At 50.8% G+C, this 24,829-nt stretch overlaps 1 protein-coding gene across 5 annotated transcripts in view; it reads left to right on the forward strand.

Annotated features, from left to right (window-relative positions):
* The window catches only part of KCNQ5 (potassium voltage-gated channel subfamily Q member 5), a 272,790-nt gene that overhangs the window by 162,273 nt on the left and 85,688 nt on the right, over positions 1-24,829 (forward strand). For all 5 annotated transcript variants that reach the window (XM_054393509.1, XM_054393477.1, XM_054393501.1 and 2 more), the window contains exon 2: positions 23,827-23,917. In XM_054393509.1, coding sequence (XP_054249484.1) covers positions 23,827-23,917 — 91 coding nt within the window. The remainder of the gene's footprint in view (positions 1-23,826; positions 23,918-24,829) is intronic.

Raw genomic sequence — 24,829 nt, forward strand, 5'->3', positions numbered from 1 at the left:
TTTTCTTGAAAGACCTGTGTCTAATATCCTCCAGAAGTAAAGCAGATTCTATCTCAGCTCATGTGTGTAGTCATAAAGAGAGTGTAGGCTGTTCAGCCTGGAGAAGTGAAGGCTCCAGGGAGACTTTTTAGTGGCATTTCAGAACTTGAAAGGGACCTACAAGAAAGCTGGGGAGGGACTTTTTACAAGGGTTTCTAGGGATAGGATGAGAGGGAATGGATTGAAGCTTGAAGAGAGCAGATTTAGACTGAAGATGATGAAGAAATTCTTTAGAGTGAGGGTGGAGAGACACTGGAACAGGTTGCCCAGGGAGGTTTTGGATGCCCCCTCCTTGGAGGTGTCCAAGACTAGGCTGGATGAGGCCTTGAGCAACCTGGGCTTGTGGGAGGTGTCCCTGCCCATGGCAGGGGGCTGGAACTGGATGAGCTTTAAGGTCCCTTCCAACTCGAAGCACCCTCTGACCGTCTGCAGCAATAACCATCCCCATGCATGGGCTTGCATTGGCCATCAGGAATGTAGAAAGTAAGACCTGTGGCCATGTACACAGCTCCTGACTAGGGAGATGTGTGACCTTATAGACAGCTCCTGGCTAGGGAGATGTGTGACCTTATAGACAGCTCCTGACTAGGGAGATGTGTGACCTTATAGACAGCTCCTGACTAGGGAGATCTGTGACCTTATAGACAGCTCCTGACTAGGGAGATGTGTGACCTTATAGACAGCTCCTGACTAGGGAGATCTGTGACCTTATAGACAGCTCCTGACTAGGGAGATCTGTGACCTTATAGACAGCTCCTGACTAGGGAGATCTGTGACCTTATAGACAGCTCCTGGCTAGGGAGATCTGTGACCTTATAGACAGCTCCTGACTAGGGAGATCTGTGACCTTATAGACAGCTCCTGACTAGAGAGATCTGTGACCTTATAGACAGCTCCTGGCTAGGGAGATGTGTGACCTTATAGACAGCTCCTGACTAGGGAGATCTGTGACCTTATAGACAGCTCCTGGCTAGGGAGATCTGTGACCTTATAGACAACTCCTGGCTAGGGAGATGTGTGACCTTATAGACAGCTCCTGACTAGGGAGATGTGTGACCTTATAGACAGCTCCTGACTAGGCAGATCTGTGACCTTATAGACAGCTCCTGGCTAGGGAGATGTGTGACCTTATAGACAGCTCCTGACTAGGGAGATGTGTGACCTTATAGACAGCTCCTGACTAGGGAGATGTGTGACCTTATAGACAGCTCCTGACTAGGGAGATCTGTGACCTTATAGACAGCTCCTGACTAGGGAGATCTGTGACCTTATAGACAGCTCCTGGCTAGGGAGATGTGTGACCTTATAGACAGCTCCTGACTAGGGAGATGTGTGACCTTATAGACAGCTCCTGACTAGGGAGATCTGTGACCTTATAGACAGCTCCTGGCTAGGGAGATGTGTGACCTTATAGACAGCTCCTGACTAGGGAGATGTGTGACCTTATAGACAGCTCCTGGCTAGGGAGATCTGTGACCTTATAGACAGCTCCTGACTAGGGAGATCTGTGACCTTATAGACAGCTCCTGGCTAGGGAGATCTGTGACCTTATAGACAGCTCCTGGCTAGGGAGATGTGTGACCTTATAGACAGCTCCTGACTAGGGAGATGTGTGACCTTGTAGACAGCTCATGTCCATGAAGGGCACTCTGCACCCACAGAGCAATCCCTTCCGAAAGGAGGCCTTGGAATTCCCAGTAAATCACAAACCTCCCAGTCTTCCACCAGGCAATGTTTAACCTGGTGTGGATACTTTCTCTTTAGTGTTTTCCCCTGAGAACACTGAAAGTTAGGAGAGTGTTGCAGTTCACATGCTTCAGACTTAATTTATTTGAAAGCTGGTATCATCATCACCATCATCATCATCACCATCAAATGTATTCAGTTAATTCAACAGCTTTTATCTCTCTCCCCAGCTAGTGTTCTATGACCTGTTTTGCTCTCATGGTCCAGCTGTTGGTTGTCCCAAGGCACAGGGTCTCTGAAGCAATGGTAGTGGAGGTAGATGTAGTCTGTCACCACTCCAGCTTTGGGGTTTGGCCATTCTCACGCGTGGTGAACATCAGCAGCTTGGTTCTGCCCTGCCCAGACCCTGCAAGCTTTATGAACCCTCCTGCAGAAATCTCCATGCTTTCAAGACAGGGAGAAAGTGCTATGGATTTAATTCCAGTTTTCATCCAGGGGGGCTCATTAAAGGTAATTCAGCTTTGAATCTTCTTCCTGACACTCCACATTAACAAACATCCTTATGGTGGAGCTCAGCACTGCATGGAAAACGTTCTCAGAATGTTCTTTTTGGAACCAGGGTAGGCTCTGCAGTCTGTCTTGTCCATGCCAACCCCTTGCTTCTTTTTGTCTTTGGGCTTGGGTTTTATTCTATTTTGGGCTCCCCAGTCCAGAAGAGACAGAGACCTGCTGGAGAGAGTCCAAGGGAGAGGAAGGATGATGCTTAGGGGACTTGAGCATCTCCCCTGGGAAGAGAGCCTGAGAGCCCTGGGGCTGTTTAGTGTGGAGAAGAGAAGGCTGAGAGGGGATCTGATCAATATCTCTCAAGAGCTGAGGGCTGGGGGTCAAGTGGAAGGGGCCAAGCTCTGCTGGGTGCTGCACAGCAAGAAGCCAAGGAGCACTGGAGACAAAGTGGAAGAGAGAAGGTTTCATCTCAAGAGGAGAAGAAACTTCTTTGATGTGAGGGTGAGGGAGGCCTGGAGCAGGCTGCCCAGAGAGGTTGTGGAGTCTCCTTCTCTGGAGCCTTTCCAACCCCACCTGGATGCCTTCCTCTACCAGGGAGGTGGTGGAAGCCTCATCCCTGGAGGTTTTTGCAGCCAGGCTGGATGTGGCTGTGAGCAACCTGCTCTGGTGTGAGGTGTCCCTGCCCGTGGCAGGGGGTTGGAACTGGATGAGCCTTGAGGTCCCTTCCAACCCTGATAATTCTGTGATTCTATGTGCTTACATGTCTTGACCAACCAAAACCGTTCTATGGTTCTGTTTTTCCTAGATACGATTTTCTCATCCCTGAGTTATTTGTTTCAAAGCCTGGTGCTGTCACCTGGCTAGGTGGAAGAGAGCCTTTTTGACCAGTGGCCCCTCTCTTGACAAGGATCTAAAACAAGCCTGGCCCACAAACTGTGTCCTAATAAACCATCCCACCACTGCAGGAAGGCTTGGAGCACAGGGGAGCTTGGCTGCTTGGCTGCAGTGGTGCAGTGAAATCCCAGCTGAGATCTGTTTAACACAACTCCCTGAAGCTTTCAAGTGAAGGGCAAGCCTGAGGCTCCCAGCTGATGGAAGCCTGCTGCTGCTGTAGTCTGTGTGCTCCAGGGAGTTTATTCATCTTGTCAGTTGTTATTACCTTTTGATCTGGGTCCTGTTAACTCAGGGTTTGTGTGCAAGTGATGGGAAAGGTTCCCTTTTGTTTGCTTTCCTCAGATAGGCGTGAGCCTTCCAAGGCATCAAGTCAGTAGCATCATGGAAATTTGGCTGTGCTTGGAGCACTTGAGGAGCTATAAAAATTAGAGTCTTGTGGGTTTTTTTCACAGGCTATTGTTCCACAATCTATCTCTATCTCATCTTTCTCTCTAGCCTTTTTTCTTCTTCTTTTTATAGCTTTCCAGTCATTTAAAGCTACTTTGCTTTTATATCCCAAAGCTCAGTGAAAGTTGTTGCTTAGCCTGTGGGACCTTGGAATTTCGGCATTACCTATCGCCTGGACATGCCAACAGCACGATTCTAACTTGCTGAGTCCTCAGCACCTGTAAGAGTATCACTCTGGGACAAACTTCTGTGAACTATATTTTCTATAAAACAAAATAGAAGCATTCAATGTGCTCATGGAATGGAGAACAAGCTGGGCTGAGCTCACAGCTCACAGGGTGTTAGGGGTTGGAGGGGACCTCTGGAGAGCTTCCAGTCCAAGCACCCTGACAGAGCAGGAGCAGAGAATCCAGAACAGGTCACACAGGAACACATCCAGACAGGGCTGCAAAGGCTCCACACAAGGAGACTCCACAACCTCTCTGGGCAGCCTGCTCCAGGGCTCTGTCACCCTCCCAGTCAAGAAGTTCCTCCTCCTGTTGAGGTGGAACCTCCTGTGCTGCAGTTTCCATCCATTGCCCCTTGGCCTGTCCCAGGCTGCAACTGAGCAGAGCCTGTCCCTGTCCCCTCCCTCCTGCCCCCCAGCCCTCAGCTCTTGAGAGACATTGATCAGATCCCTCTCAGCCTTCTCCTCTCCAGACTAAGCACCCCCAGGGCTCTCAGCCTCTCCTCCCCAGGCAGTGCTCCAGTCCCTTCAGCATCCTTGGAGCCCTCCCTTGGACTCTCTCCAGCAGATCCCTGTCCCTCCTGAACTGGGGAGCCCAGAGCTGGCTGCAATATTCCAGGTGAGGTCTCAGCAGGGCAGAGTAGAGAGGGAGGAGAACCTCCCTGGATCTGCTGGACACACTCCTCTGACTACCCCCCAGGACCCCATTGGCCTTCTTGTCCCCCAGGGCACATTGCTGTCCCATGCAGAACTTGTCCACCAGGCTTGATTCTGCCCTGGTTCCAGAACATTCCTTTGACTTCAAGGTTTGCCTTCCATTGCTGCCCCTCATACTTCCTCAGACATCAGAGGTTTCTCAGAAGGTGCTGAAAGCTGTACTAAAAAAGTGGTTTCCCTTCATAAACAAAGCTGGTCCTAGGCTGGACTTGATGATCTCAGAGGTCTTTTCCAGCTTCAATAATTCTGTGGTTCTGTGCTTAGTGCTGTGCTGTATTTATTGTCTGAGATGTCCTTGCCGAGGGAGATGGTGGAGTCCCCATCCCTGGAGGTGTACCAGGAACATGGCCATGGCACTTTGGGACATGGTTTGATGGCCATGGTGCTGTTGGGTTGAGGGTTGGACTGGGTGATCTTAGAGGTCTTTTCCAGCAGAAACAATTCTCTAATTTTGTTATTATATGACTTAAAGGACTCTAGCAGGGCTGCTAAGAGGTTAGGGAGATGTGGAAGTGCTGTCTGCAATGCTGTCTTCAGCACCTTCCTGTGTTCATAGAATCCTGAGGTGTAGGACAGAAAATCTTCTGTTTCTCTTGAGTTCCGTTTCATTCATAGACTTGCAAGGGCCAACAGGAGTGGTAAATGATTCCTCTCTATTTCTCACTACAAGAAGGACACTAAGGGGCTGGAGTGTGTCCAGAGAAGGGCAGCAAAGCTGGGGAAGGGTCTGGAGAACAGGGCTGGGGAGGAGCAGCTGAGGGAGCTGGGGGTGTTTAGCCTGGAGAAGAGGAGGCTGAGGAGAGACCTCATTGCTCTCTACAGCTCCCTGAGAGGAGTCTGCAGTGAGGAGGGAGTTGGGCTCTGCTCCCTAGTAATGAGTGATAGGATCCCAGAATCACAGAATGCCAGGGGCTGGAAGGGACCTCAAGAGCTCATCCAGCCCAAGCCCCCTGCCAGAGCAGGGGCACCTAGAGCAGCTCACACAGGAACTCACCCAGGTGGGTCTTGAATATCTCCAGAGACTGCACGAGGATAAGGGGAAGTGTCCTCAAGGGAGGTTTAGGTTGGATATTACAAGAAATTTCTTTTCTGCAAGGGTCCTCATGCACTGCAATAGGCTCCCAAAGGGAGGTGTTTGAATCCCAGCCTAGAGGTGTTCCAAAGAGGCAGAGATGTGGTGCTGAGGGACATGGTTGAGGAGCAGCCTTGGCAGAGTTAGAGAATGGTTGGACTCAGTGGTCTTGAAGGTTTTTTCCAATGAAAATATCACTGTGGTTCTATTTGGGTAGTCCTCTGCTGCCATGTAACCTGACTGGTGCTCAGCATAAACCCTGAGCTGTGCTTTTCACCATGCACAACATTCCTTCATTCCTCTTCCACTGACATTGTAATCATGCTTTTTTTTTTTTTTATAGGACTTATTAAGGACTTTCTGTTCTTTATTTTTGATTAAATTTCCTTAGATCTAGGAAGAGTTCCTTGGTTGGTGTGGTGGGGAAGGTCAACCCCACGAGTCCTTTGTAAGATCTCCCTTGAGAAATGTATTCAGGACCCTGTATTGCAAATTGTATTCTTCTGCCTGAAAAAGAAAAACCAGAAACAAACCCAAAGCTCTGATTAAGTCAGCAGGAGATTTTCTGGACACTCATGAGCTCGTTTGGATGCAGTCAGCCTGGGGAATGATAGCAGTGTAATTGTGCCAGGCTGGAGCCCAGGTCTGAACTGCTCAGCCTGTCTGGAGAGCTGGGTGAGTAATGGGGCAGCTAGCCTGAGCTGACCTCTGTGCTGCTTTGGCTGCACTTTGTCACAACTCAGCCTGGCTGCTCTAAAGCTGACCTTGGCAGGCTGATGTGTGCTGCAGCCTCGCTTGAATCACAGAATCCCAGCAACATTCAGGTTGGAAGAGACCCTCAGGACCACCAAGCCCAACCATTAACCCTACTCTCCAAGGGGCACCCCTAAACCACAGCCCCAAGCACCACAGCCAAACCACCTTCAAACACAGCCAGCCTTGGGCACTCCACCACCTCCCTGCCCAGCACATTCCAAGCCCTGACCACTCTGCTGCCTAAGGGCCACTCTAAACCTCCCCAGGGGCAGCTTGAGGCTCTTCCCACTTCTTCTCTCACTACTGACCTGGGAGAAGAGACCAGCACCAACCTCTCCACAACCTCCTTGCAGGGAGCTGCAGACAGCCAGGAGGTCTCCCCTCAGCCTCCTCTCTTTCACACTAACCAGCCCCAGCTCCTTCAGTCTCTCTCCAGCACATTTCTTCTCCAGCCCCTTCCCAGCTTCCTTGCCCTCCTCTGCCCTGGCTCCAGCACCTCCACATCTCTCTTGCATTCAGGTGCCCCAAACTGGACACAACACTCCAGGTGTGGCCTCCCCAGAGCTGAGTCCCAGGGGACAATCCCCTCCCTGCTCCTGCTGGACACAGCATTGCTGATCCCAGCCAGGATGCCTTTGGCTTTCTTGGCCACCTGGGCACACTGCTGCCTCCTCTTCAGCTGCTTGCCCATCAGCACCCCCAGCTCCCTTTTTGCCAGCAGCTTTCCAACCACACTGCCCCAGGTCTGGAGCCTTGCTTGGGGTTATTGTGCCCCAAGGGCAGGACCTGGCACTTGTGCTTGCTGAAGCTCCTCCTGGTAATGCTGGCCCATTGATCTCTTCAGTGCAGGCCTGCCTTGGCTGAGGCTTGCTGCAATCAGTACCTGTTCCTCACATGACAGATTTGATAACCCAATAAACCCCAAAGGGGCTGATTTCCTTCCAGAGAATCTTAACCTTAGTAAAGCCAACAGCAAAACTCTCATAGCTTCCAGCAGGGATGGGATGGATGTCACACTGCCATTGTGCAATCATCTTCTGCATCCCTTAGCAAGGGCAATGCCCCTAGGAAAGCTTCACCTGGCCCCTCCCTGTATGGCAGTGGCAGCCAGGAGGGGATCTGCTTATGTTCAGCTTCTCTCTTCCATGAACCAATGGGACTGAAAAAAATGTGGGTTTGTGGCTGTGTGTCCTACCCTAGCAGGAGGGTTGGACTGCAGGCTGGAGCCAGGCTCTGCTGGGTGGTGCCCAATGCCAGCACAAGGGGCAGTGGTGGAAGCTGAGCCATAGGAAGTTCCATGCAAACAGGAGGAAGAATTTTTTCTTCCCTGTGAGGGTGACAGAAGCCTGTTGGAGGCTGCCCAGGGGGGTTGTGGAGTCTCCCTCTCTGGAGATATTCCAAGCCCATCTGGCTGTGTTCCTGTGTGAGCTGCTGTAGGTGCCCCTGCTCTGGCAGGGGGTTGGACTGGATGAGCTTTGGAGCTCCCTTCCAGCCCCTGGCATTCTGTGATTCTGTGATCTCTGGAGGTCACTTCCAACCCCTACCATTCTGTGGTTCTATGACCTTGTGCTCAATCAGCAAATGAGCTCAGAAGGATGCATTTGCATAAATTTGGCCATTTCTTCTGATGCTTTTCAAATGAGAGGTGAAGGAAAAAAATGGTGTGTTTCTGTCTGACAAGCTAAAACCATTTCAGAGAAGCATAGAATGGTAGGGGCTGGGGGGGACCTCTAGAGATCATCAAGTCCAACTCCTGTACCAAAACAAGGCAGGCCACAGGAACACATCCAGACAGGGCTGCAAAGGCTCCACACAAGGAGACTCCACAACCTCTCTGGGCAGCCTGCTCCAGGGCTCTGTCACCCTCCCACTCAAGAAGTTCCTCCTCATGTTGAGCTGGAACCTCCTGTGCTGCAGTTTCCATCCATTGCCCCTTGGCCTATCCCAGGCTGCAACTGAGCAGAGCCTGTCCCTGTCCCTCCCTCCTGACCCCCAGCCTTCAGCTATTGAGAGACATTGATCAGATCCCTCTCAGCCTTCTCCTCTTCAGACTAAGCACCCCCAGGGCTCTCAGTCTTTCTTCACAGGAGAGATGTTCAAGTCCCTTAATCATCCTCTTGGCTCTCAGCTGGACTCTCTCCAGCGGTTCCCTGTCTCTTGGACTGGGGTCTCACCACAGCTGCATGTTCAAGGACCTGGTGTGAGCCATGCCATGTCTCTGTTAGTGCAACCAGGGCCATTGCTTCAGCCTGAAGTGGCCACATCCAGCTGGTGCTTAGCTGCAGTACCACAGTATCACAGTACATTAGAGGTTGGAAGGGACCTTCAGAGATCCTCCAGGCCAACCCCCTGCAGAGCAGCATCACCCAGGGCAGGCCACACAGCAATGCATCCAGGTGGGGTTGGAAAGGCTCCAGAGAAGGAGACTCCACAACCTCTCTGGGCAGCCTGCTCCAGGGCTCTGTCACCCTCACACCAAAGAAGTTTCTTCTCCTCTTGAGCTGAAACCTTCTCTCTTCCACTTTGTCTCCAGTGCTTCTTGGCTTCTTGCTGTGCAGCACCCAGCAGAGCTTGGCCCCCTCCACTTGACCCCCAGCCCTCAGCTCTTGAGAAACATTGATCAGATCCCCTCTCAGCCTTCTCTTCTCCAGGCTGAACAGTACCAGAACTGATGCTTTGTTTACCCAAATGCTGCAAATCCTCTGCCTTTCAGTTGTCCTTTTGCAGTAGCTTTTTGCTTCTGCTATACAAGTGTGGTTACCAAAACCTGGTAACTCATTTTATAAATGAGGGAGGAAGAAAGAGAGAGAGAGGGAGGGGGAGAGAGCCTTTGGTGATGCTGATGCAAAATATGCAAACAGCTTCAGCTGATCATAGCTTTACCATCCTTTTGTTACATAAATGTCAGCTTGAAGTTCAGTGTTATGGAAACATTTCTTTTATCTTTCTGGCCTCTCCCAGCTGTGGAGTTTTCTTCCAGCACAGTTTACATTGATGCTGTTGCTTAAATTTGTCACAATGCAGCCAGCCTGCAACAGAAGAATGTTTTTAAAGGCAAGCTGTTGGTGTGCCTCCAGTAATTGCCTACCAGCTCCAGCCCTCTCAGATGTCAGACAAGTTTGTGCTGAGTGCAGGCACACCAGGGATGTGGCAGCAGCAGTTGGATTTTGCCAGCCTGATGAGCAGAAGATGTTCAGAGTTGTGTGTTTGCTGCATTGTTACGGTGCAGGTCGTAGTGGAAACTGCTCAGCACAGGTTTGTTAAACACTTCGTGGTGTGGTGTTAGTCCTGGCTTTCAAAACAGTTTTGCATTGTCCAGGGAGCAGCAATGAGGATCGTGAAGGGTTTTGAACACAAGTCCTGTGAGGAGCAGGTGAGGGAGCTGGGCTTGTTCAGCCTGCAGAAGAGGAGGCAGAAGGGAGACCTCAGCACTCCTGACAGCTACCTGAAAGGAAGTTGTAGTGAGGTGAGGCAGCCTCTTCTCCCAGGTAGCAAGTGAGGAAGAGGTGCAAATGGCCTAGAATTGCCCCAGGGAAGGTTTAGACTGGGTATTAAGAATCATTTCTTCACTGAAAGGTTCATCAGGCACTGGAGTAGGCTGCCCAGGGAAGTGAAGGAGTCAGCATCCCTGGAAGTGCTTAACAAGAGCCTGGATGAGGCTCTTGGTGCCATGATTGAGTTGGTTAGATGGTGCTGGGTGATAGGTTGGACTGGATGAGCTCAGAGGTCTTTTCCAGCCTGGCTGGTTCTGTGACTCTGTGACATGGCACCTCAGGATGTGGTCTCTCAGCCCTGGCAGTCTTAGGCTGATGGTTGGACTCAATGATCCCTGAGGTCTTTTCCAGCAGAAACAGTTCCATGATTCTCTGGCTTAACAGTTGTGTACAGGGAAGTGTCAGGCTGTGGTTGGGCTCCATGATCTTAAACTCTTTTCCAACCAGGAAATTCCATGATTCTCTAACATTAGCAAGTCAGACAATTTCTTTTTCTCCTTGGATATATTGTGATGCCACTGCACTTTAGCCCGTCTGTTGTCTCCAGGTGTCTGATTTGAGGCTACCTCATAACTGAGATAATAAGAAAAATGAGAGTTTTCAGATAGAGTCACATTGTCCTGACCAGCTCCTCTCAGCAGGCAGGATGCAAATGCATTTTAAGACAGGAGTGTCCCTGGAGGAGTTTAAGAAAAGCCTGGATGAGGCCCTTGGTGCTATGGTCTAGTTGATTAGATAGGGTTGGGTGATTGGTTGGACTCAGTGAGCTTGGAGGTCTCTTCCAACCTGTGATTTATGTTCTAACATGTGGTATTATGTTCTAAGGCGGTATTATCCCTGGAGTTCAAAGTGTAAATATTTCACAGGCTCACAGGATGTTAGGATGTCTGAAGAGCTTCCAGTCCAAGCCCCCTGCCAGAGCAGGACCAGAGAATCCAGCACAGGTCACACAGGAACACATCCAGACAGGGCTGCAAAGGCTCCACACAAGGAGACTCCACAACCTCTCTGGGCAGCCTGCTCCAGGGCTCTGTCACCCTCCCAGTCAAGAAGTTCCTCCTCCTGTTGAGGTGGAACCTCCTGTGTTGCAGTTTCCATCCATTGCCCCTTGGCCTATCCCAGGCTGCAAGTGAGCAGAGCCTGTCCCTGTCCCCTCCCTCCTGACCCCCAGCCCTCAGCTATTGAGAGACATTGATCAGATCCCTCTCAGCCTTCTCCTCTCCACACTAAGCACCCCCAGGGCTCTCAGCCTCTCCTCCCCAGGCAGTGCTCCAGTCCCTTCAGCATCCTTGGAGCCCTCCCTTGGACTCTCTCCAGCAGATCCCTGTCCCTCGTGAACTGGGGAGCCCAGAGCTGGATGCAATATTCCAGGTGAGGTCTATACATGCAGTAAAGCATTGGCCTAGCTCAGCCTCCTAGTGCAAGCTGTCTCCAGCCAACAAATCCAGCCACGGAGCTACTGAAGCAGGCAGACAAAGATGAGTCCAGAGACATCACCCCATGGTGAGTCACAGAAACCCAGACAGCAGCAGTCACTAATGCTGCCACAGCCTGCTTGGCCTGACATGGGCTAGGGTCAGCAGTCATTGGATTACAGCTTGGAAATCAGAGCTCCTTTCTGTCTGTATCTCCCCTAGTTCTGGAAAAAAAAAATAACATCCTAATTCTGCACCAAGATGTGACATAAAGTGAAGAGGAAAGCAGGGCAGCTGAGCAGGAATGGGGATTTACTGCCTCTCAGAGTGCCAGGCAGACGTGGCAGCAGTGCACTCATGGAGGAGGAGGTTCAGACAAACAGATTAAAGGATTCAGCTTTGCAAAGTTCATCCTTAAACTCTGTGAATCACTCAAGGTCTGGCTTTGTGCGCTAAAAATACACAAGTAAAAATACTCCAGAACTGTGCTGAGGCAACCTCAGAACAGCAGAGGCAGCCCAGGTCCACAGCTCCAGGTTTGGGAAGCCCTTCAGCCACAGCATGCTGGAGAGGGACCAGTTTGCCATGGCCATAGGGCCTTCCCTTGGCATCTCCTTGGCATCCCCAACCAGCCACTGCTGTAAGGCCTGGATAGGCTTTAGTCTGGTCCAGTGCAGGTTGATACCTTCAGGCTTCCATTCCCTCAACACGTTCCCTGCTCTAGTGTGAGGTGACAGAGCCCTGGAGCAGGCTGCACAGAGGGGTTGTGGAATCTCCTTCTCTGAAGACTTCCCAGCCCCACCTGGATGTGTTCCTGTGTGACCTGCCCTGGGTGACCCTGCTCTGGCAGGGGGTTTGACTGGATGAGCTTTAGAGCTCCAAACATTGTGTGAGTCTGTGAGTCTGAAGAAGTAAGTGGAGCTATGTACAGAGTAAACCATGTCTATCATTATAGTACACCCAGTGGCTTAGCTTTGGCTTTGCCTGGGCTGCAGGGGAAATAACAGACAAAATAAAAGGTGGGTGCCAAGGACAGCAGTCCAGATCATGAGGATGCTACAGAGAGCTGTGAGCTTGGAAAGCCTTGATATCTGACCTCAGTCCTTTGATTTTGAACTAAAAGGTAGAAACTAAGGGGGTGATAGCTAGAAGAGATAGCAGCAGGAGGAGGAGGAGGAGGATGCAGACCAGCACATCAGCCCAGCAAGACCACTTGTTCTTGATCTAATAGAATCATAGAGTCATAGCATGGTCTGGGCTGGAAGGGACCTCCAAAGCTCATCCAGTCCAACCCCTCTGCACTCAGCAGGGACATCCCCAACTAGAGCAGCTTGCCCACAGCCCTCTCCAGCCTCACCTGCAAGATCTCCAGGGATGGAGCCTCAACCACCTCCCTGGGCAACCTGTGCCAGTGTTCCACCACCCTCCTGCTGCACAGCTTGTTCCTCACATCCAATCTCAAGCTGCTCTGCTCTGCTTTGAAGCCATTGTCTCTGCTCCTGTCCCTGCAGACCATTGCAAACAGTCTGTCTCTCTTGTCATTTCTCCTGAATTCTCAGGAGTGATGAGGAATTACCCTCCAAATGGCAGAAATTTCAGTCTTCCCTTTGAGGAAGGAGCAAGCCAGCAGGGCTTGTTAATAGCACCAGTACTTATTGCTATGAGATATTGTTTAAAATCTTTGATCCTTGGTCAGATCCTTCTTGTAGATTGAGTGATGCTATCTGATGATCAGGGGGAAAAAAAGCTGGGAGGGGGGAAATCCATATTTGGTCATTCTGGTTTGAGGAGCAAATTAATGTGCTGCTCAGTGTTTCTTATGCCAGCCTGGCAACTGGATATTAGAAAAAACTTTTAGCCAGAGAGGCAGTGGAGGGTTGTAGCAGGCTGCCCAGAAGGGCCATGGACCCATCTTCAGAAAAGCCGTGGAAGCACTTCCCTGCAGGCATTCACCACTCAGCAGAACACAGCCCTGAGCAAGCTGATGTAGTTGAGCTGGATTTCAGCAGGGGGGTGGACAAGAAACCTGCTGGAGGGTCCCTTCCAGGCAGGATGACAGAGTGATTGTTATGAATTCCCTTTGTAAAAGAGGCCTTTAGCTTTGTTAGAGGTGAATGTGATGGCTTTAACAGACATCTCCTTGGTTATTTGTTTGCCCCTGATTGCCTGAGCTTGGTGCTGCTCTGGGCGTGCTGCAGGACTATTTGTTTCACAGAGTTCTACAGGGAAGGTTTGGCTAAATGATCTTGTTCAGCAGAAAAGGCTTTGGTGTTGCCTTGACAGGTGGCAGGGTGACAGGGTAAGTTTTTCATCTGTGTGCTCTCACATGCCTGGATGAAGACTGGTTAGATGATTTCTGCAGTCAAATCAAGAGGCCCAGTTCTGCTCATCATTTCTTCTTTCAGTCTGCGTGGAGATATGTTCAGAACAGCTCACAAACTATAGGAAAAGCAAAAGGCTCAACTAGCAGAGCCTCGGGTTTTGCAGATAAACAGACACAACATTTTTGGCTCACCCTGAATCTGCTCTTTTTCCTGAGCAATTAGGAGACAGGCAGCCATACATCTCTGCTGGAGGGGGAAAAACACTGCTCTGACTGCAAGGAGGGGCACTCAGCTGCTGGATCTCAGCTGAGAACCATTCCTGGCTGTGCAACTGCTCTGTTCAGGTCCCAGGCATAGCTCTGTTCAGGTTCCTCCATAGCTCTGTTCAGGTCCCAGGCATAGCCAAAATGTTGTTACTACAGGGAAACAACACTGCTGTGGGTGGGGATGGAGTTGTCTGGACTGAGTGCTTCCAAGTATCTAAGGGGTGGGTGTCAGGAAGGTGGGGGCAGGCTCTTCTCAGTGGTCCCCAGTGGCAGGGCAAGAGGCAATGGGCAGAAACTTGAACACAGGAGGTTCAATCTTGAGTATGAGAAGGAAGCTGCCCAGCGAGGTTGTGGGGTTTCCATCTCTGGAAACTTTCAAAGCCCACCTGGGTGTGTTCCTCTGTGACTTGCTCTAGATGATCCTGCTGTGGCAGTGGGGTTGGACTGGATGAGCTTTGGAGGTGCCTTCCAGCCCCTCACATTCTGTGACTCTGTGAGATGCTGCCCTTCCACACTACTGCATACATCCTCTGTTGGTGTGCTCAGCAGTGGTTTGTTGTGGGGACTTCAGAAGAGAATGTTTGATGCACAGAAGAAATTCTGCAGCCCCCTTTCCAACAGCTGTGATTATCAGATAAAAGACCCTGAGAAACAGAGCAAAATGAGTCACATCCCTGGGCTTTGACTGGAGAGGCTCAGCCAGAATAAAGCCTCATTTTGACTGGCTGGAGAGCAGCCCTGGAGAAAAGGCCCTGGGGGTGCTGAGAGATGAGAAGCTCAACAGGAGCCAGCAGTGAGCACTTGCAGCCCAGAGAGCCAAGCAGAGCCTGGGCTGCAGCAAGAGAAGTGTGGCCAGCAGGGCCAGGGAGGGGATTCTGCCCCTCTGCTCCACTCTGCTGAGACCACACCTGGAGCTCTGTGTCCAGTGCTGGAGCCTCTGTTCCAGGAAGGATCTGGAGGTGCTGGAAGGTGTCCAGAGAAGGGCCACCAGGATGAGTCTGGAGACAGACTGAGAGAGTTGGGGTTGTGCAGTCTGGAGAGGAGAAGGCTCTGAGGAGACCTTCTTGTGGCCTTCCAGGATCTGAAGGGGGCTCCAAGAAAGCTGGGGAGGGACTTCTGAGGGTGTCAGGGAGTGATAGGACTGGGAGGGAATGGAGCAAAACTAGAAGTGGGGAGATTGAGATTGGATGTCAGGAAGAAGTTGTTCCCCATGAGGGTGGTGAGACACTGGCAGAGGTTGCCCAGGGAGGTGGTGGAAGCCTCATCCCTGGAGGTTTTTGCAGCCAGGCTGGATGTGGCTGTGAGCAACCTGCTGTGGTGTGAGGTGTCCCTGCCCATGGCAGGGGGTTGGAACTGGATGAGCCTTGAGGTCCCTTCCAGCTCTGCCAGTTCTGTGGTTCTATGATTTTACATGGTGTTCCATCTTGCTGTCAGCCCCATCCAGAGCTGTGCTGTTCTCAGGGCAGCGTGTGACAGAACAAACCCACAACTGAGTGCTGCACCCACACCTCAGCAAGGCCTCCTCTTGACAAAATGCATATCTGCTCTTGACATCTGTTCTCTGATTTAAACACCAAGAAACTTCAAGCATGCAAGGCAAGAGATGAGCAGCTCACCTCCCACACCCCCATTTTTGAGACGGTCTGAGGCTGTCATGTGCTGAACATAGAACCCATGAAGAGTGGGGGTAAGGGCTGCTATAAATACATTAAACCCAGGAAATTCTCCTCATCATTTGACCCCTTCATGGTGGGGATTATCCCTCTTTTGCAATCTCACTTGCTGCTGCCATCAGGCCCTGCTCTGTTGCTGCTGCTGCTGCCTAACAACCAGAAAGGGCACTTTGGATTCCAGGAAGCAGAGAACTTATTTAGATTAAGGGAGACAAGACTGATGGTGTGGTATGAAACTGAACACCCTCCAGCTGAAGTGCAGTGATTGATTCTCAGAAGTAAGTTTAATGCTAACAATGCAGCATCTTGGGGGGGGAATACATATATTCTGCCTTCCATTTATATCCTTGTTTACTACTGGGAGAAAAACTCTAAGAAATTAAGAGAATCTTCTGGGCTCTGCTGGTATTTATGAGTCAGTTCATAATTCGCCACACAAGCCATACTTCCACTGAGGTCAGCTGTAAGCTGTTAGTTAATAGGAGTAAATGAGATGAAAGAAAACTGAGATCTTGGGAGATTGAAGAAGTTCTCAGAATGTTTATTCCTGATCCCATAATGACATTTTCCTGCCAAGTTTAATGAGCTCTGGCATTTGTGGCTGCTTAACTTTCTGTATGAGGTTTGAGGGGTGTTAAGGCTATAAAGTAGCCTGGGCTTGTAATTATTGTAATTATTGCTCACCATTTATTTCAATTCTATCATGATTGTATGGTTGTGTCCAGGGCAGACTTCCTCCTTCATCCTCATTCTCCTCTCTTTCAGAATATCTAAAAGATGGTAAGTCATGGAATGATGGAATCATTCAGATTGAGAAAGCAACACTAGGAGTGGGGAGGTTCAGATTGGATGTTAGGTAGAAGTTGTTCCCCATGAGGGTGGTGAGAACCTGGCACAGGTTGCCCAGGGAGGTGGTGGAAGCCTCATCCCTGGAGGTTTTTGCAGCCAGGCTGGATGTGGCTGTGAGCAACCTGCTCTGGTGAAGTGTCCCTGCCCGTGGCAGGGGGTTGGGACTGGATGAGCCTTGAGGTCCCTTCCAGCCCTGACACTTCTGTGATTCTGTGATCAGTGAGTCCAACCATTCTCTTAACTCCGTCAAGGCTGGGGCTGAACCATGTCCCTTAGAACCACGTTTTGCATCTTTCAAATGCCTCCAGGGGTTGTGATTCAGCCACCTCCCTGGGCAGCCTGTGCCAGGCTTTGACAACCCTTTTGGTCAATAAATTTCTAATCTCTGACCTAAACCTCCACTGGTGAAACCTGAGGCCGTTTCCTCTCTTCCTATCACTTGTTACTAGAGAAAAGATTCCTATTTTAATCAGCCTTCAGAATTAGAGCATCATAATGTGAGCAGATGAAGTGGCATTTGTAATTTGCAATCACTTTATCCCATTCCTCCCACAGCCATCACAGGCTAGCACAGTGAGGTTGTACAGTGCACATCAAAGCTGAGCTTTCCACTTCAGATACCTTTCTCTACTGAAAAAAAAACAATAATAATAATAAGGGTGGGGGTGGGGGAGGTGTGGTTTGTGTTCTTATCCAGTATTCTGGTGAGGTGTCAGATTCAATAGCATTTAGGGACAGCAGATTAATTGGGATCCTCATACAAAGCCAAATATCCATAGATCTATTCATAGAATGGGTTGGGTTGGAAGGGACCTCAAGGCTCATCCAGTTCCAACCCCTGCCATGGGCAGGGACACCTCACACCACAGCAGGTTGCTCACAGCCACATCCAGCCTGGCTGCAAAAACCTCCAGAGATGAGGCTTCCACCACCTCCCTGGGCAGCCTGTGCCAGTGTCTTACCAGCCTCATGGGGAACAACTTCTTCCTGACATCCAGTCTGAATCTGCTCTTCTCCAGCTTAAAGCCATTGTCCCTCACCCTGTCACTGCAGCCCTTTGGAAACAGACTCTCCCCAAATGTCTTAGTCTGAAATGTTTCAAGGAGTTGTAATCTCAAATGTGCCAAGCAGACACCTGGACTGGGATGATTACATTTCTAGTTGCCTTTGACTTTGCCTTCAATTAAGATGCAAACCAGTCCTGAACTATTCTCACTGATGATCAATTGTAGCTCATCTTCTAAGTAGCTTCTCTGATAGCACTTGGGTATGAACTGAAGTATAATCCTGTTATTTCTGCTCAATATCTTGACATCCATGAGCACCTGTCCAGAGTACAAGATCCTGGCTGGGATCAGCAAGGCTGTGTCCAGCAGGAGCAGGGAGGGGATTGTCCCCTGGGACTCAGCTCTGGGGAGGCCACACCTGGAGTGTTGTGTCCAGTTTGGGACACCTGAATGCAAGAGAGATGTGGAGGTGCTGGAGCCAGGGCAGAGGAGGGCAAGGAAGCTGGGAAGGGGCTGGAGAAGAAATGTGCTGGAGAGAGACTGAAGGGACTGGGGCTGGTTAGTGTGAAAGAGAGGAGGCTGAGGGGAGACCTCCTGGCTGTCTGCAGCTCCCTGCAAGGAGGTTGTGGAGAGGTTGGTGCTGGTCTCTTCTGCCAGGTGATTAGTGAGAGAAGAAGAGGGCAGAGCCTCAAGCTGCCCCTGGGGAGGTTTAGAGTGGCCCTTAGGCAGCAGAGTGGTCAGGGCTTGGAATGTGCTGGGCAGGGAGGTGGTGGAGTGCCCAAGGCTGGCTGTGTTTGAAGGTGGTTTGGCTGTGGTGCTTGGGGCTGTGGTTTAGGGGTGCCCCTTGTAGAGTAGGGTTCATGGTTGGGTTGGGGCTCCTGAGGGGCTTCTCCAGCCTGAATGTGTCTGTGATTCTTTGGGAAGAAGGCAGTGCAATACCAAGCCCTTAACATGTTGCACTCTTCCACTTGAGGAGAAGGTTGAAGTGCAAGCTGTGGTGGGGGAAAACCGAAGCAAATCCTGCAGGAGAAATTTATGACCTTTTTGGATGCAGCTTCTGTCAAACATGGTTAACAAATTGTCAGACCTTCGCCGTATCTCATTTTCCTGCATAAACAAGTCACATGGAAACTATAAATGATGGAAAATTTAATCCACATGGCTTGCCCTATCAGAGCTCTTAAGCTGTATTCTGTTCCACCATGTCAGCAGTGCTTTATCTGCTTCATAGAAACCTTGGGAAGATTGCTTTTTAAGGGAGATACCACAGGACCTGCAGAAATGTCCTGCTCCTGCCACGACTGGCTGACAGCTAGGGAGAGTCTCTCTACAAGTACCTGCAAGGAGGTTGTGGAGAGGTTGGTGCTGGTCTCTTCTTCCAGGTGATTAGTGACAGAAGGAGAGGACAGAGCCTCAAGCTGCCCCTGGGGAGGTTTAGAGTGGCCCTTAGGCAGCAGAGTGGTCAGGGCTTGGAATGTGCTGGGCAGGGAGGTGGTGGAGTGCCCAAGGCTGGCTGTGTTTGAAGGTGGTTTGGCTGTGGTGCTTGGGGCTGTGGTTTAGGGGTGTCCCTTGTAGAGTAGGGTTAATGGCTGGGCTTGGGGCTCCTGAGGGGCTTCTCCAGCCTGAATGTTGCTGGGATTCTGGGATTTTCGCTTTCAATTCTTCCTGAAGCTAGGAAAATGCTTCACCCTTCGTCATTCTGTATCCTGCTAAAGATATTTCTGCTCACCTCCAAGAGCAGTGTGCTTAGAGTCCCTGGGAAGCAGACTGAGGCTGCTGAGAGCTGTCAGCTGTCTGCTGCCTTCCTGCCTTGAGTTTATACAGCTGCTCCAGGATGCAGCATGGTGCACCAGCTCCTGCCCTGCAGTGTGCACTCTTCCTTCTCTGGGGGAACTCAGAGCCTTGCACATCCTCTCTGTAGAGAGCAGTCACTCCTGGTCCTGCAGATGCTCCTTTTCTCTGCCCACATCAGTTCCATGGCACACCTGAATCTCCTTTTCTCACACACCAAGAAGAGTGAGAGCACTGAGAGCACCTCTGACCCTTGTGCAGGGCCCTGGAGGTTTTTTTGGATGTGGCTCTGGGCAACCTGCTGTGGTGTGAGGTGTCCCTGCCCATGGCAGGAGGGTTGAAACTGGATGAGCCTTGAGGTCCCTTCCAACCCTGACAGTTCTGTGCTTCTGTGATTCTCCTCTAATGTGTCTCTGTTCTGTGGGAACTGTTCACCAAACCTCGACTCCAGCAGGGCAGGATTGTGTCCAAGCACTCAGCACTGGTGAGGCTGCACCTCCAATACTGGGGTCACTTTTGGGCCCCTCACCACAAGAAGGACATTGAGGTGCTGGAGTGTGTCCAGAGAAGGGCAACCAAACCTGGGGAAGGATCTGGAGAAGAGGGCTGGGGAGGAGCTGCTGAGGGAGCTGGGGGTGTTTGGTGTGGGGAAGAGGAGGCTGAGGGAGACCTCATTGCTCTCTACAGCTCCCTGAGAGGAGGCTGCAGTGAGGTTGGGGTCGGTATCAGGTGATAGAATGAGACAAAATGGCCTGAAATTGTGCCAGGGGAGGGTTAGGTTGGACAGCAGGAAAAAATTTGTTCCTGCAAGAGTGGTCAGGGACTGGAGCAGGCTGCTCAGGGAGGTGGTGGAGTCTCCTTCTTTGGAGGCTTTCCAAAGCCACCTGATGTGCTGCTGTGTGGTCTGCCCAGGTGATGCTGCTCTGGCAGGGGGGTTGGACTGGATGATCTCCTGAGGTCCCTTCCAACCCCTAGCATCCTGTGATCTGTAAGCCTGGAAGTCCTTCCTTGCATTTGTGGGGATTAACTCAGTTTTTAGCTGCAGAATAGCTCTGGTGGTCTAATCACTTAATTATGTCACTTTAACAGGGAAGTGTTTTTATTATTTACAGGGGAGGTCATAAAGTCATTTGCAGATGTTTAACTTTTGATGATTTTTAATTCTGGCAGTAAATAATGGAGCAAAACAGCTTTTAAACATCTTCCCTGTGTGGATTTTTTATGCTGAGAGCATTCCCTGAGTAATATTTTAACAACTGCTTTGAGCTAAATATCCTCTTCTGTGTGGACAGCCCTGAAACCACAAAACAGAGTAAAAACTCTGCTGGAAAAAAAAGGTATTAAAGAAATGGAGATTGGGTGGCTTCTAATTAACCAGTTAGGGACGTTTTATGAGAAGCAGATTGAATAAATATCAAAGCTCCTGAGTTCTATTCCCTGTCCTAAAGGGGCTCCTCTCCAATTAGTGCCTGCTTGCAGGAGCAGGGGGGGAAGATGAAAGCCTCTGCCTCCAAAGTGATTACTGCTGAGACAAAATAGAAGTTGCTGCTTTTGGTCAAATACAAGAGTGTGGCACTGCCTGAATAATTTGGTGGAAAGTTGCAGCCTGAGGCATGTGTTTTACTGGCTGGTACTGAAGGCATGGGGAAGGACCATCTGGTTGGTCCAGGCTGAACAAATCCATGATCCAGGCTGAACAAATCCATGATCCAGGCTGAACCACCCCAGGCCAAAAAGAGCTGCTCTGGGTTTGGCTCTCTGCTACTCCCTACCTACAGCTGCAGCCTTTTGTATAGCAGCTGTCATAGGATCACAGAAAGGTTTGGATTGGAAGGGACCTCCACAGCTCATCCAGTCCAACCCCTCTGCACTCAGCAGGGACATCCCCAACTAGAGCAGCTTGCCCACAGCCCTCTCCAGCCTCACCTGCAAGATCTCCAGGGAAGGACCCTCAACCACCTCCCTGGGCAACCTGTGCCAGTGTTCCACCACCCTCCTGCTGCACAACTTCTTCCTCACATCCAATCTCAAGCTGCTCTGCTCTCCTTTGAAGCCATTGTCCCTGCTCCTGTCCCTGCAGCCCTTTGGAAACAGTCTCTCTGCAGCCTTCTTGGAGCCCCTTCAGGTCCTGGCAGGCTGCTCTTAGGTGTCCCTGCAGCCTTCTCTTCTCCAGGCTGAACACCCCCAGCTCCCTCAGCCTGTCCTCCTAGCAGAGCTGCTCCAAGCCCCTGAGCATTTTCCTGGCCTCCTCTGGCCCCTCTCCATCAGCTCCATGTCCTTCCTGTGCTGAGGGCTCCAGAGCTGCACACAGCACTGCAGGGGAGGTCTGAGCAGAGCAGAGAGCCAGAATCACCTCTGCAGACCACACAGTTCAAGCAAAATCATTCCAAACTGTTTGTTGTCAAGACTGGAAGGGACCTCAAGGACCATCCAGTCCCAACCCTGTGCCATAGGCAGGGACACCTCACACCATAGCAGGTTGCTCACAGCAAAACCCTCCAGGGATGAGGCTTCCACCACCTCCCTGGGCAGCCTGTGCCAGTGTCTCACCACGCTCATGGGGAAGAACTTCTTCCTGACATCCAATCTGAATCTCCCCACATCTACTTTTGCTCCATCCCCCCCAGTCCTATCACTCCCTGACATCCTCAAAAGTCCCTCCCCAGCTTTCTTGGAGCCCCCTTCAGATCCTGGAAGGCCACAAGAAGGTCTCCTCAGAGCCTTCTCCTCTCCAGACTGCACAACCCCAACTCTCTCAGGCTGTCTCCAGAGCAGAGCAGCTCCAGCCCTCTGATCATCCTTGTGGCCCTTCTCTGGACACCTTCCAGCACCTCCAGACCCTTGCTGTCATAGGAAGGCTTTGTGGGGAGAGCTGGGCTTGCACATAAAAGGGTCAGGTTTATTCCCCTTACAAAGACTTTCTGTGTAGCCCTAGGCAAGTCTCTTACCTCCTCTGTGCTGTGTTCTGCAGCTGGGATATGGGAGCAAGCAGCTCTCTTTTCCTCTGCTGTGTCTGCTGTCTATAATTGTGCTCTTAGAGTTCTTTTCCAAGTGAAAACCTGTGTGTCTGGGCCAGACCCAGCACAAGTGGGACCCCAGTTTAGCTGGTATTACTGGAATACAACTGGACAAGAGCCATTTTTAATACCTCAACACAAAGGAGGTCAGAAAAAAATCATTTTAACTGGTTCAGAACTAAAGAAATCAAGCAGAATGAAATTGCATCCTTTTACCATGAAGTCTTAGTCACTTCTTGATTTGGTTTTGCCCCCCTTGGAAGTCCTAATGAAGAGAAACCACATTCATGCCTCTGTCAGTAGGATGTAATCATAGCAGGGCTTGTGTCTGGAGACTGCAGCAGCTGAAAGTACCAATTATGGTCTGGGAAATTGTGTTGGTTCTGCTTGTTTGTTGGGTTTTTGAAGTGGAGGAAAGGAGAGCAAAATTTCTTCCCAGGTGGAATTTTGTCACTTGCATGAGCCTTCTTTGAAACCTTTGAGCAGGTAAATGCTGATCTCTGTCCTCCTTTGGTCTGGAAATAGACTCACCAGGGCTATGTGCCAGAGATGCTCTTCACCTTAAAGCATGGAAGCATTGAATGGGTTGGGTGGGAAGGGACCTCCAAAGGTCACCCAGTCCGACCCCTCTGCAGTGAGCAGGGACAAAGGATCATAGAACTGTCAGGGTTGGAAGGGGCCTCAAGGCTCATCCAGCTCCATGGTCAGGGACACCTCACACCAGAGCAGGTTGCTCACAGCCACATCCAGCCTGGCTGCAAAAACCTCCAGGGATGAGGCTTCCACCACCTCCATGGGCAGCCTGTGCCATTTTTTTCCCAGATATCTGAGCTCTTTGATAAGCTTAGGCAGCAGATAGACATTGAGGGGCTGGAGGGGGTCCAGAGAATGGCACCAAGCTGGGGAAGGGTCTGGAGAACAGGGCTGGGGAGGAGCAGCTGAGGGAGCTGGGGGTGTTTGGTGTGGGGAAGAGGAGGCTGAGGGAGACCTCATTGCTCTCTACAGCTCCTGAGAGGAGGCTGCAGTGAGGTGGATGTTGGTCTCTTCCCCCAAGTATCAGGTGACAGAGGAAGGGGAAATGACCTGAAATTGTGCCAGGGGAGGTTCAGTTGGGAGGTCAGGAAAAAGGTCTTCACAGAAAGAGTGGTGAGGGATTGGCACAGGCTGCCCAGGGAGGTGGTGGAGTCACCACCCCTGGAGGTGTCCAGGCAATGTGTGGCCATGGCACCTGGGGACAGGGTTTAGTGGCAGTGGTGGTGTTGCACTGATGCTTTGTCTGGATGATCTTGGAGGTCTTTTCCAAATGAAGGAGTTCTATGATTCTGTCTGTGGTCTGTTGTGGAAGAAATGATTTTTCAGGCTGGGGAGAAAGCACTCCCATAGGTGATCTTCTTTTTAAAGCCTCTGAGAGTGTCCAGACTGCATAAAGATACAGGCTTGTGGTACCCAAAGCAGTGCCTGTGTGTGTTGGATCATCCCTCCAAGGTGTTCCTTGTGTTTGCCTTCATGAATTCCAGCAGTGCTGCTCAGGAGCATGGTGATTCAGTGGCTTGGCTTCTGTTGCTGCTTATGAAATAGGATCAATGTAGATGCTGGGGCCACAGGGACCTGAAAAACATTAACAAGTGTTAATATTCTTTCTTTTTCAGTTTTCTCCTTGTGTTTGGTTGCTTGATTTTGTCCGTGTTTTCCACTATCCCTGAGCACACAAAACTTGCCTCTGGTTGTCTCTTCATTTTGGTAAGTGAAACTTCTCAATACCAGACAGTTTTTGCAGGTGGTTTTATCTACACTCAGATGCTCTCCTTCATCGTGGTGGAGAGATCAATATCACCCTGAACTGCTGCCAGTGCCAGGCTCTGATAGAGGCTGGGCAGGGACTGGCTGGAGAGCAGCCCTGGAGAAAAAGCCTTGGGGGTGCTGAGAGATGAGAAGCTCAGCAGGAGCCAGCAGTGAGCACTTGCAGAGAGCCAAGCAGAGCCTGGGCTGCAGCAAGAGAAGTGTGGCCAGCAGGGCCAGGGAGGGGATTCTCCCCCTCTGCTCCACTCTGCTGAGACCACACCTGGAGCTCTGTGTCCAGTGCTGGAGCCTCTGTTCCAGGAAGGATCTGGAGGTGCTGGAAAGTGTCCAGAGAAGGGCCACAAGGATGATCAGAGGGCTGGAGCTGCTCTGCTCTGGAGACAGACTGAGAGAGTTGGGGTTGTGCAGTCTGGAGAGGAGAAGGCTCCTAGGAGACCTTCTTGTGGCCTTCCAGTATCTGAAGGGGGCTCCAAGAAAGCTGGGGAGGGACTTTTGAGGGTGTGAGGGAGTGATAGGACTGGGGGGGATGGAGCAAAAGTAGAAGTGAGGAGATTCAGATTGGATGTTAGGAAGAAGTTGTTCCCCATGAGGGTGGTGAGACACTGGCACAGGTTGCCCAGGGAGGTGGTGGAAGCCTCATCCCTGGAGGTTTTTGCAGCCAGGCTGGATGTGGCTGTGAGCAACCTGCTGTGGTGTGAGGTGTCCCTGCCCATGGCAGGGGGTTGGAACTGGATGAGCCTTGAGGTCCCTTCCAGCCCTGACAATTCTGTGATTCTAAGAACCCAGAACTCATCATCAGGCTGATGAAAACCACACTGAGATAGAGGATTCCACCTTTTTTGTTATTTTTTT

The sequence above is a fragment of the Indicator indicator genome, chromosome 2 (assembly GCF_027791375.1).
Source record: "Indicator indicator isolate 239-I01 chromosome 2, UM_Iind_1.1, whole genome shotgun sequence".
Taxonomy (NCBI): domain Eukaryota; kingdom Metazoa; phylum Chordata; class Aves; order Piciformes; family Indicatoridae; genus Indicator; species Indicator indicator.